Source organism: Budorcas taxicolor, chromosome 3 (assembly GCF_023091745.1).
Source record: "Budorcas taxicolor isolate Tak-1 chromosome 3, Takin1.1, whole genome shotgun sequence".
NCBI lineage: Eukaryota > Metazoa > Chordata > Mammalia > Artiodactyla > Bovidae > Budorcas > Budorcas taxicolor.
Window position 1 is genome coordinate 57,798,789 of NC_068912.1, and position 13,197 is coordinate 57,811,985.

The 13,197-nt window shown below is 38.4% G+C and overlaps 1 protein-coding gene across 1 annotated transcript in view; it reads left to right on the plus strand.

The window, feature by feature from the left end:
• Window positions 1-13,197, plus strand: part of COL24A1 (collagen type XXIV alpha 1 chain) — a 363,647-nt gene that overhangs the window by 52,721 nt on the left and 297,729 nt on the right. The window contains exon 9 of the mRNA XM_052638047.1: window positions 11,823-11,867. Within this exon, the coding sequence (XP_052494007.1) occupies window positions 11,823-11,867 (45 nt within the window). The remainder of the gene's footprint in view (window positions 1-11,822; window positions 11,868-13,197) is intronic.

The following is a 13,197-nucleotide window of genomic DNA, read 5'->3' on the forward strand; positions in this document are numbered from 1 at the left end:
TGTCTATAGCATTCTCCAGGCAAGAATACTGGAGTGGGTTGCCATTTCCTTCTCCAGGGGATCTTCCTGACCCCGGGATTGAACCTGAATCTCCTACATTGCAGGCGGATTCTTTACCACTGCGGCATTGTAGGTCAGTATTGTGAGGAGTTTGGGACAGAGGTGGGCAGGAGTCTATTGTGGGCATGAGGGAAGTATGTTCGAAGAAGGAGAGGAGATAGGTAGATTAGAGAGGTTTGCACAGTCTTCTTCTTATGATTTGTCTCAATCTCCCCACTATAATCATAAGGGATTTGATTTAGGTCATACCTGAATGGTCTAGCGGTTTTCCCTACTTTCTTCAATTTAAGTCTGAATTTGGTAATAAGGAGTTCATGATCTGAGCCACAGTCAGCTCCTGGTCTTGTTTTTGTTGACTGTATACAGATTCTCCATCTTTGGCTGCAGAGAATATAATCAATCTGATTTCGATGTTGACCATCTGGTGATGTCCATGTGTAGAGTCTTCTCTTGTGTTGTTGGAAGAGGGTGTTTGCTATGACCAGTGCGTTTTCATGGCAAAACTCTATTAGTCTTTGCCCTGCTTCATTCCACATTCCAAGGCCAAATTTGCCTGTTACTCCAGGTGTTTCTTGACTTCCCACTTTTGCATTCCAATCCCCTATAATGAAAAGGACATCTTTTTTGGGTATTATTTCTAAAAGGTCTTGTAGGTCTTCATAAAACCGTTCAACTTCAGCTTCTTCAGCATTACTGGTTGGGGCTAGTGAAGTAATGCTCAAAATTCTCCAAGCCAGGCTTCAGCAATATGTGAACTGTGAACTTCCTGATGTTCAAGCTGGTTTTAGAAAAGGCAGAGGAACCAGAGATCAAATTGCCAACATCCGCTAGATCATGGAAAAAGCAAGAGAGTTCCAGAAAAACATCTAGTTCTGCTTTATTGACTATGCCAAAGCCTTTGACTGTGTGGATCACAATAAACTGTGGAAAATTCTGAAAGAGATGGGGATACCAGACCACCTAACCTGCCTCTTGAGAAACCTATATGCAGGTCAGGAAGCAACAGTTAGAACTGGACATGGAACAACAGACTGGTTCCAAATAGGGAAAGGTATACATCAAGGCTGTATATTGTCACCCTGCTTATTTAACTTCTATGCAGAGTACATCATGAGAAGCGCTGGGCTGGAAGAAACACAAGCTGGAATCAAGATTGCCGGGAGAAATATCAATAACCTCAGATATGCAGATGACACCACCCTTATGGCAGAAAGTGAAGAGGAACTAAAAAGCCTCTTGATGAAAGTGAAAGTGGAGAGTGAAAAAGTTGGCTTAAAGCTCAACATTCAGAAAATGAAGATCATGGCATCTGGTCCCATCACTTCATGGGAAATAGACGGGGAAACAGCGGAAACAGTGTCAGACTTTATTTTCTGGGGCTCCAAAATCACCACAGATGGTGACTGCAGCCATGAAATTAAAAGACGCTTACTCCTTGGAAGAAAAGTTATGACCAACCTAGATAGCATATTCAAAAGCAGGGACATTACTTTGCCGACTAAGATCCCTCTAGTCAAGGCTATGGTTTTCCCAGTGGTCATGTATGGATGTGAGAGTTGGACTGTGAAGAAGGCTGAGCACCAAAGAATTGATGCTTTTGAACTGTGGTGTTGGAGAAGACTCTTGAGAGTCCCTTGGACTGCAAGGAGATCCAACCAGTCCATTCTGAAGGAGATCAGCCCTGGGATTTCTTTGGAAGGAATGATGCTAAAGCTGAAACTCCAGTACTTTGGCCACCTCATGCAAAGAGTTGACTCATTGGAAAAGACTCTGATGCTGGGAGGGATTGGGGGCAGGAGGAAAAGGGGACAACCGAGGATGAGATGGCTGGATGGCATCACGGACTCGATGGACATGAGTCTGAGTGAACTCCGGGAGATGGTGATGAACAGGGGGGCCTGGCGTGCTGCAGTTCATGGAGTCGCAAAGAGTCGGACACGACTGAGTGACTGAACTGAACTGAACTGAACTGAACAGTCTCCCCAGTTACCTGGTTTCATTTTTCTATATAATTTTTTGCTTATTCTCAAAACTTCAGGAACATTATTGCCTTACCTCAAGTAGTATTAGGTTGGTGAAAAGATAATTGCAGTTTCAGATCGTGAATTTTATATCATTATAACTAGGCTCAAACACATCTTTATTAATCAAAATAAGAACCATTACAATCAACACATTTTTGCCAAAGAGAAATAAGTTTGTTTATTCCTGTAGAGTAAAAATCTGTCCTTCGAGATTTGACAAATTCTTGGAAAGCATTTGCTGCTTCCTGCTTTCTATGGAAGCCTTTTTTCTGGTAAAAAGTAGTTGAGATTCTTGAAGAAGTGGTAGTCATTTGGCAAGAAGTCGGGTGAATATGGTGGATGAGGCAAAACTTTATAGCCCAATTTATTCAACTTTGAAGCACTGACTGTGCAACATGTAGTGGGGTATTTTCTGGAGAATTGGGCCCTTTCTCTTGACCAATGCTGGCTGCAGGTGTTGCAACTTTTGGTGCATCTCATCAATTTGCTGAGCCTACTTCTCAGATAACATGGCTTCACTGGGATTCAGAAAGCTGTAGTGGATCAGACCAGCAGCAGGCCACCAGTAACGAGGACCTCTTTGGGGGGCAGATTTAGCTTTGGGAAGTGCTTCCGAACTTCTTCTCAGTCCAGCCACTGAGCTGGTTGTCACTGGTTGTCATATAAGAGCCACTTTTCATTGCACGTCACAGTCTGATCAAGAAAAATGGTTTGTTATTACATAGAAGAAAAGATGACACATCAAAATGATAATTTTTTTTTACTTGCAGTCAGCTTATGAGGCACCCATTTAGCTAGCTTTTTCACCTTTCCAATTTGCTTCAAATGCCAAAAGTCGGTAGAATGGTCAGCATTGAGGTCTTTGGCAATGTCTCATGTAGTTGTAAGAGGATCAGTTTTGATGATCCTCTCAGTTGGTCATTGTCAATTTACGATGCTGACCACCACACTCCTCATCTTCAAGGCTCTCCTCTCCTTTGCAGAACTCCTTGAGCCACTGCACTGTACTGCAAGTTAGCAGTTCCTGGGTCAAATGCATTGCTGATGTTGTGAGCTGTCTCTGCTGCTTTAGGACCCATTTTGAATTCAAATAAGAAAATCACTTGAATTTGCTTTTTGTCTAACATGATTTCCCTAGTCTAAAATAAATGTATAAAAAAGCAAGTAATAAGTCATTAGCAGAAACAGCAAGAAATGCACATTAAAATGACATATAACATAATCACATTAAAGAATGTATTCCAATCATATCAAACTGCAAAGTTCAACAATGCAAAACTGCAATTACTTTTGTACCAACCTAATACATCGTTGTTGATTTTTTTTAAATCTTGTTCTGATTTCTTGCTTAAGACTTCTTTTTCAATCAGCTATGGCTGGTTTATCACTATTTCTCATTTTTGCCGTAGGTTTCCCTGATTATTTTGGCCAAACATGGCTATAAACCTTTGTATTCCTCTTGGCATTGCTGACATGAGTCCTGTAGAATGTGACAAATTATTAGATACTTGGACCTAGTCTGTAGAGGAATGCTATTATATTGTAGAAAATGAAATTTTAATAATGGCCTTCAGATAACAGTGCATTAGGAAATAAAAGGAAATTTATGTGTGATTTAGGGGTCCCTAAGTGCAAGGACTGTGTTTTATTCACTGTGGTATTTCAGCCCAGTGAATGCCACTTAGCAGCCATGCTATTAGTGAATGAATGAATGCTGCTTGTAAGTTTTTTAATGGAGCATAGTTGCTTTACAGTGTTGCATTGTTTGCTGCTGTACAGCAAAGTGAATCAGCCATATATGTGTGTGTGTGTGTCTGTGTGTGTGTGTGTCTATGTGTGTGTGTTTATATATCCCCTCAGCAGAGCACTGAGTTTCCTGTGCTATTCTGTAGGTTCTCATTCGTTTTCTGTTTTGTAAACAGTAGTGTGTATATGTCAGTCCCAATCTCCCAATTCCCCCCTCCCTTTCCCCACTTAGTGTCCACATGTTTGCTTTCTACAACTGTTTCTCTATTACTGCTTTGAAAATATGTTCATCTGCACCATTTTTCTAGATTCCATATGTGTATGTTAATGTACGATATTTGTTTTTCTGATTTTCCTGTGTGAAAGTCTCTGGGTCTGTCCACGTCTCTGCAAATATCACAATTTCATTCTTTTTATGACCGAGTAATATTCCATTGTATGCATGTGCCATGTCTTCTTTATTCATTCATTTGCTGATGCTGTTTATAAGTTTAAGTGACTGTTCCCTTTCACCTAGTCCTTGTGGTTGTCTTCTTGAAAGAGTGCTTCTCAAGTCAGTAACCCTTCTTACCTGCCTTATTTTCCCCTCAGTCCTCCAAACACCCTCCATCCCATTTAGGTAGAGTGAGTGGAACTAGTTAACCTGCTACTAATATCTCAGTGATGTTGCCTTTCACACGATCATGTATAAGGATAGCCCACCTTTGCCTCAGCTTGCAGAGACTAGACAGAAGCAAAAGAGAGATACAAGGAAGTTGCTTCAGACCAAAGGGTGGTTTTGAGATAGTTTGTCACTAGAATTCTGCAGTTGTTTTAATCACATCATTTTATCCTACAGTTCATTCAGGAAACCAGTATTAGGTAAACAAGATATAGTTCCTGTGTTCAAGTAGTTTACTGTTTAAAAAAGTAAGTAGATACTAAAGTAAATCACAAAGGTATATTAGTCTATAACAAATACAGTGATGAAGATGTGAAAAAGTTTTTGTAGCAGTGATTGAAGGTTACCTAAACTTCTTAAGATTGTAGGTGGGGAAAGTGTTTAGAGAACACTCTGATGTTGCTCAGAGGCAACATCTGAGCTGCATCTTGAGGATAAACAGAAGTTATCATGATGATACTGTAGTTAGTAGACATGTATGCTGTCTACACACAGGTGATGACATAAACCAAGGCTTGGAGGCAAGAAGCAGGTCCTTGTTTGGAGATTATAAAGCGTTAGTCAGGGTGTGTCTGGAAATAAGGTGCATTCAGGGGTCAAATCATGAAGGAGCTTGGATACCATGGTAGAGCATTTATCATATGGTAGAGAGCTACTGAAGGGTTTTAAGAAGAAGAATGCCAGAGGCAAATCATTGAGTCACCAGAATTTCTTTGGTGTTTTTGTGGATTCTAGAGAGGAATGCTCCTACTTTTCTAAAACCTAAAGTTTAGGTAAGGAGGCTCAAGATAGGAAAACAGAGTTGATAATGCAGAAGTTGTCTTATACCATAGGGGGGTACTTTCTCATATGTAGGAAAAATCTTTATTTTAGTGAATATAAGTCCTTCCTATTTAGTGGAGGAAAAAAACTTAAAAAAAACCCCAGTCATATATAAAGTTGACAACATAGAGATATCATTGAGATTCTTTCTCAATACATATATACAAGCATTCCTCACTTTGTGTGGTTCCAGTATACACAGCTTTCACTTGCCATGGTTTAATTAACACCAGTCTCCAACAACATGGTTCAAATTTCACTTACCACAATATATTAACTCTGATTAGCTGCATAAAGTATAAACTTTGCTACTGGCTCTTCAGCTTACAAGTCTCTGCATAAATAGGAGATATGCATCACAATCAGTGACCAGTCACATCACTTCACTCAGGATCTGTTGGTGATTGTACTGCGCACATCTGTTAGTTACTACATAGACAGCAGACTGTGTCGCTATGTTGCTTCCTTCTCTCTGTGATGAACTCATGTGACATTTTACACAGATGGATAAAAAAAAAAAAAGCCTGGTAAAGAAGATGACAGTACAGTGAAATAAAGAAATAGTGATAACAGAAATTGAAATTAGAATTGAATATAGATGGAATTATAGAAGAAATAGCTGATCCTGGAACACTGTTGCCATTTGAGTTAACTAGATATGCAGAGAGAAGAACTTAGTAAAGGTGAATTTTTGACATAAGAGGAAAGGGTTGTGATGAATAGGACAGAGATGTCCCAGAGGAGCTTAACAGCAAAAAAAAAGAAAGAAAAATCTTCATATAAGAAGAACTCTTGGACCTATTTCATGACACTGAAAGTGCAAAGGATGAAATGTTGGAAGCTGACCTATACTTAGAAAGAAATGTGACAGTTTGCCAAACCATAGGATATATGTCTGCTCAGTATGGTTCTTTATACAAGAAAAGCACACTATTCAAACTACTCTTCATAAATTTTTGCTAAGAAGTGAAACCTTGATTTTCACTGTTTCTAATGTTTTAAATTACACTGTACTAAATTAATCTTAGTTGAACATTTTTTTCATTTCCCTATACAAGTGTAACTGACAGATTTTTAACATTGACAAAAATTTTCAAAGATCACAGACTTTTCCCCATTATTAATATTTCTTGCATGGTTTCAGCCTATATGCTCAGTTTTATAGATATCTAGTACCATGCAAAGGAAGGATGGTTCTGTATGTAAATGGTTCCACTATTTTCCTTATGGATAAATATTTAATTTATTTGTCCAAAATTTAGTTACTTGGGGAAGTTCAGGTATACACTTGAAGTTTGTTTCCTTTCCATCCCTTAACATTTCTAATTTTGATTCAGTTGTATCTTTCTTTTTTGTCCTGTGTGGTCATATATTGATAACCTGTTTGTTAGGATTTAAATTAGTGTTAAAAGAAGTATTAAAATTAAAATCTCTATATTAAAATTAGATTCTAAGCCCCACTTATTGGAGTTTTTAGCAAGGCAACTTTCCGTCACAACAAAAATCAAGACAACCCTATAACTCTTTACATTGAGTTTTTAAACTGTTTTAAAACAATTTGTAAATTTTTCTATTGGTACTTAAGAAATGCTTTCATTTCAGTTTCAGTATATTCATCAGAGAAAAATCATATGTTGTTAGTTACTGGACCTTTTTTGTTCTTCCTATGTGGTTATAGGAAGAACAGTGACTCAAATATTTTCAAAAGACTACGATATAAACAAATTTTAAAAAGTAAACTGTCAGGGTCTTAGATTGGAGCTATGTCAAAATTTGAATTTAAGTATTTTTTCCCAGGAACATTATTTCCTTTATTGTTTAAAAAAATGTTACTGATTAGTATTTAGAAAACAAATGAGGCCTATAGTCACAAATTAAGGAATAGGGAGACTTTTATACAATAATGGTGCTAACTCCAGTATATTACAGTGGAATAATATTACATTGAAAAATAGCAAAAAAGATATTTTCTCCCACTTAGAACTTTTCATTTCAATATTAAGAGAATTGAAATATCATATTAAATAATACTTAGAATCTATTTTCCCCCAAATAACTTAAATTCCTCTTCATCTTTACATCAATTCATTTATTCATCCAGATCTTTCCATCAATTAATTGACAAGCACTTACTATGTTCTAGACATTGAGCATACTGTATTAAAATAGTTCAAGAACTTAGGTTTAAACTCTTTAAGGGACTCATATACCATCTCTAACCCCACCCTCAAATCTAATTTATAATCATGTCTCACCTAGACGGTCGTAATAGTCTCCTACCTGATCTAGTCTCTTTCCCTTCCACTCATCCCAGAGTCCCCATCTTTGTTTCAGATCATATGCCCATGGGAACCTGAATCTGGTTTTCCTCTGATGCATATATCAGTGTTACTTAAATTCTTCCTATGCCTCAAAGCCTGAATTGCCTCTTATAAATGCCTTTGTTTTTCATTCAATGCAGGGTGAAAAGGAAAAAGTGAATTTCTTAACAGATTCTAGTAATTGCAGAATCCTAGCAGGTTAAAGGAAATCTAGCAGTAGTTGAATTCAGTGCCGTCATTTCACAGATGAAGACTTTGAAACTCATGATGTAACTAGCTCGTGGCAGAACTGGGTCTAGGGTTCCATGTGCTTGGTCTTTTCATTATTAGTAGCAAATCAAACCAAACCAAACAAAAACATTTTGTGCTTTGCTTAGGCTCTTTTGATTGCAAAGAATGGAGACATAGGCTATCTCAAGGAAGAGAGAATTATTTCAGTCCTCTCTACAGCATTAAGGGAAACCGGAGACCCATGGAATCTAGACATATGTATTGTAATATAACTTGGTCTCATGGAGACAGGTACTGATTCAAGGCAGCGCTGAGTATCTTAGCAGCATTAGTTTCTCTTTTGCTATACTTTTCTGTTAGTACTTCTGCTCCTCTCCTCTCTCTGCATCTGCCTTTTTGTGTTACCTGGTTTTCCCTCTGACAACTTTCTTTCTCAATATAGTTTCTTTTCACAATAATTTTTTTAAGTTGTACTTTGGCTGTCTTCTCTTTCTCTTATCTTTCCTTTGTCAGTCTTTCTAGCTTTAGCTAAGTACCTAAATGAGTCTTTCCTTCCTTCTATTCCCTCCTTCCTTCCTGTTGAACTTACTTTTAAAAAGATTTTAATTGGCCCAGCTTGACCCTGCTTATGAGAAAGTCTCCATTCGAAGTGTCTTTATAGGCTACTGGCCAGACTTGATATTGGCTTCCCTTAGATTGTGCCATCACCTGTGGCTGAGGTGGAGTAGGAGTGAGCTCATGAAGAAAAGATCATGACTGTTTGGGGATGCCCTCTTATTAAAGGCTGTTGATGACAAATAATCTCTTAGGAGGGAATTGTAGGTTTAGAGGATATTATGGTCAATGTGTCTAGTTCACTGTTATAATCTGCTTCAGGGAAAGTAAGCTAACAAATCAGCACCACTCTTTCACCAGGGCTGAGGAGGAAGAAACAGATAGTGGCCAAAGAAAGGGAAGCATATAGTTAGACTCAGCAGTACACAGAAATAAAAACAAGGAAGTAAATATTTAATACAGGTTTTTTGTTTGTTTGTTTGTTTGTTTGTTTTTAAAGAAAAGGAGCTAGGCCCATGGTAGAGAATTTCTCTGTCTATATGCCTCTCACCCCGGCTCCCCACTTGTCATCTTCCTGACAGTCTCCTAGGAACTACATCCTTCTAGAGCTGCTGCCTCATCTGGGGGAGTTGCAGCCACTATTTTAGTGCTGAGGACATTTCTTGTTTCCCAGTATTAAAAAAGTGAAAAGGCTAGGTTTGTGGATATTTTTTATCTATAGAATCTTTAACATTTGGACAGCTGAGAACAGTGTCCCTGTTTTGTAATTAGGCTGGTATTTTGCTGTCTTGATCGCATGTACACCCGTGGTGGATTCATGTCAATGTATGGCAAAACCAATACAGTATTGTAAAGTAAAATAAAGTAAAAATAAAAATTTAAAAAAAAAAAGTATAAACTCAGAGTGAAACTGTGGGTGTATTAGAGGCCATTGGTAAATGTGTAACTTTAATAATTCCTTTTGTTGATTTGATGCTAAAGCTGAAACTCCAGTACTTTGACCACCTCATGCGAAGAGTTGACTCATTGGAAAAGACTCTCATGCTGGGAGAGACTGGGGGCAGGAGGAGAAGGGGATGACTGGGGATGAGATGGCTGGATGGCATCACTGACTCGATGGACGTGAGTCTGAGTGAACTCCGAGAGTTGGTGATAGACAGGGAGGCCTGGCGTGCTGCAATTCATGGGGTCACAAAGAGTCAGACACGACTGAGCGACTGAACGGAACTAAACTTTGTTGATTTGTCTTGTTTATCTACAGTTGAACATTTGATGAGAATGAGACTATCCTACATTTGAGTTTAAAACAAATATAGGCTTATAAAGTAAATAGAAGGGTAGGTTACTAAGCTCATGATGAATCTGTCAAACCAATATGATTCCACCTTACTACCTACATGACTTTGGTCATATCATTTAATTTCTCAGAGAATTTTCTCATCTGTAAAATTGGAGAATGAAATGGCAGTCCACTCCAGTATTCTTGCCTGGAGTATCCCATGGACAGAGGAGTCTGGCAGTTTACAGTCCATGGGGTCGCAAAGAGTTGGACTAAAAAGCCTCTTGATGACAGTGAAAGTGGAGAGTGAAAAAGCTGGCTTAAAGCTCAACATTCAGAAAATGAAGATCATGGCATCCGGTCCCATCACTTCATGGGAAATAGATGGGGAACAGTAGAAACAGTGTCAGACTTTATTTTTTGGGCTCCAAAATCACTGCAGATGGTGACTGCAGCCATGAAATTAAAAGACACTTACTCCTTGGAAGAAAAGTTATGAGCAACCTAGATAGCATATTCAAAAGCAGGGACATTACTTTGCCAACTAAGGTCTGTCTAGTCAAGGCTATGGTTTTTCCTGTGGTCATGTATGGATGTGAGAGTTGGACTGTGAAGAAGGCTGAGCGCTAAAGAATTGATGCTTTTGAACTGTGGTGTTGGAGAAGACTCTTGAGAGTCCCTTAGACTGCAAGGAGATCCAACCAGTCCATTCTGAAGGAGATCAGCCCTGGGATTTCTTTGGAAGGAATGTTGCTAAAGCTGAAACTCCAGTACTTTGGCCACCTCATGCGAAGAGTTGACTCATTGGAGAAGACTCTGATGCTGGGAGGGATTGGGGGCAGGAGGAGAAGGGGACGACAGAGGATGAGATGGCTGGATGGCTAAACTGAACTGAACTGAAGCGTCTTGGCATGGCATAAATGCAGAAGATACCTGCTTCATAGGATTGCTGTAGAATTAGCCACTTCCTTGTTTTTATTAGTTTTATGAGTTCAGTGAAGTTTCTTTGTGCCTTCCTTCCTTCTCCTCCTCTTTTTTCCCGTATTCTTTGTCGTGGCCACTTCTCTGATTTTTAACAGTCTAATCAGGAAAGAACAGAGCTCCCAGAGGACAGGCCATTTCCTCTGCACTCTGGTTTTTTCCTTCTGTTACTCCCTTGTTACTTATATGCTTACATTTACAGATAATACAAAAATTTGCCTCCAATTTGCTTTCTTACATTTTCTGATCTTCACTCTGGTTCCCAAGAGTCTCTCTACTTAAACTTTTACTTATGCTTTAAGTTTATCATCTCAGAAACTGCTTAGATCATTTCCTTATTTTTCAAATAGGCACTTCTTCTAATTTTCCCATTGTCTAACCAGAGTATAATTTCCTTCTCTAATTCATGAATTCATGTTCATAAATCCTCAGTGATTAATCCTGAATGACTCTCTTCCCTCTGTTAGTCTATATCCTGAAACCCCCAAAACATATCAGTTTGCTGTACGTTAATTTGAAGTTTCAGATATTTGTAAACTGATTTATTTCAGATTTTTGAAGTTTGCTTAGCATTCAGAGATTCTTTTAAAAAGGAATTTTCTTTTGTTCTTTTATATATAGCAAAATCGAGTAAATAGCAGGTTGATTTACTGACTGTCAATTAGAGCTGTATAAATAGGCTGATTCTTTGTTCCTGTCTTTTTTTTTTTTAACCTTCCTTCCTTTTGCTCATAGAATATCTTTCTAGAACATAAAGGTTGTTATCTCTTTTATATCTTTGAATGTTGATGATAGAGATTAAAATTTGACTTTGGTTCTTATTTGGAAAATCTTTTTTGTTACTAATGTCTTTTTTTTATAAATGATGCTTTTTTTTATTCAATACTATGTAACCATTTTAGTTGCCAACAACAAATCATTCAAATAGCCCTCAAAATTGATTAAGAATTATTAATAAGAATTTATTATTTAATAAAATTAAATTTTTAATAAAAGGATAATGTTTAGTAAGAAATAGATTAGTAATAATTACGTTTGCGTTAATGAGAAAACCGGAAGTTGGGGTGAATGACAACTGTGGCTAGTTATCGGACTCACATGGGTTTACTCTTCACAGCGTGTCTTCACCTTTACCGTTGCAGGGTCTCAAGGGGCATCCAGGACTCCCAGGACTCCAAGGGGAACAAGTAAGTATTCTTCCTCTGTCAGACTTGAATCTTCTCCAGTGAAAAAAATACACAGTGGGAAACTCCATTGAGAGATTATTTTTCCACACAACTCTTTCAGTTTTTCTTAATGCTTTTAAGGAAATGCTTTTTTTAATGCTTATTTTTTTCTTAATGCTTTCAATTTTCTTAGTGTCTTTTTCCTGTCAATTTTTCTTAATTCTTTGACTCTTTTTAGTACAGGAAAAACTTCTGATTTATTAGCTACCAAATTTTGTTGGTTTTTTCGTATCTTAGACTTACTTTCAACTATCTGCCTAACATGCTCCAGAACAGCTGTTTTAAACTTTTGTTATTCATAAACTCTTGTGAGAATCTTATAAATGTTGTGAACCCTGTCCCCGGATTATCCATGCATATGCACACGTGCACACACACACTCTCTCTGATTTTCTTGTATGTTTCAGGGGCTTGCCTGTTCTCCAAAGTCTATTCACAGCTTTTAGTTCCCTACCGTTGTGTGAAGGAATGCAAAGAAGTTTGATAACAATCCAAATTGGAATGGCAGTATGCTATTTTTTGTTCATTCTATATATACGCACATATGTAAATGTCAAATAGTTTGGGAACTGTTTAGTTTTTGATCATGTTATTTCTTCTTTCTCCCACCAGAAAATAATATATCATATGTCACAGGAAAAAATAAAGTCAAATCTCTTGTTTTCAATACAATGTGTATTAGGCCAGAATGAATAAATCAGTGGACGTGAGTCTGAGTGAACTCTGGGAGCTGGTGATGGACAGGGAGGCCTGGCGTGCTGCTATTCATGGGGTCGCAAAGAGTGGACACGACTGAGCGACTGAACTGTACTGAACTGACTTAAGGTGGCAAATCATTACTGGAGATTTAGCAAAGAGCCTCAGGAAGTCCTAAGAGGAGCTCCAGAAAGAAAAGTGATGGATTATCCCTGAGGGAAAGACAAAAAAATAAATAAAGCTTTGTTCATTCATGTTAGAGGAACAGTAAGCTCTATTAGGGAGAAGGCGATGGCACCCCACTCCAGTACTCTTGCCTGGAAGATCCCATGGATGGAGGAGCCTGGTAGGCTGCGGTCCGTAGGGTCGCAAAGAGTCAGACAAGACTGAGCGACTTCCCTTTTACTTTTCACTTTCATGCATTGGAGAAGGAAATGGCAACCCACTCCAGTGTTCTTGCCTGGAGAATCCCAGGGACGGGGGAGCCTGGTGGGCTGCCATCTATGGGGTCACACATTGCTGGGCACAACTGAAGTGACTTAGCAGCAGCAGCAAGCTCTATTAGGCTTCCCTGGTGGTTCAGACGGTAAAGCGT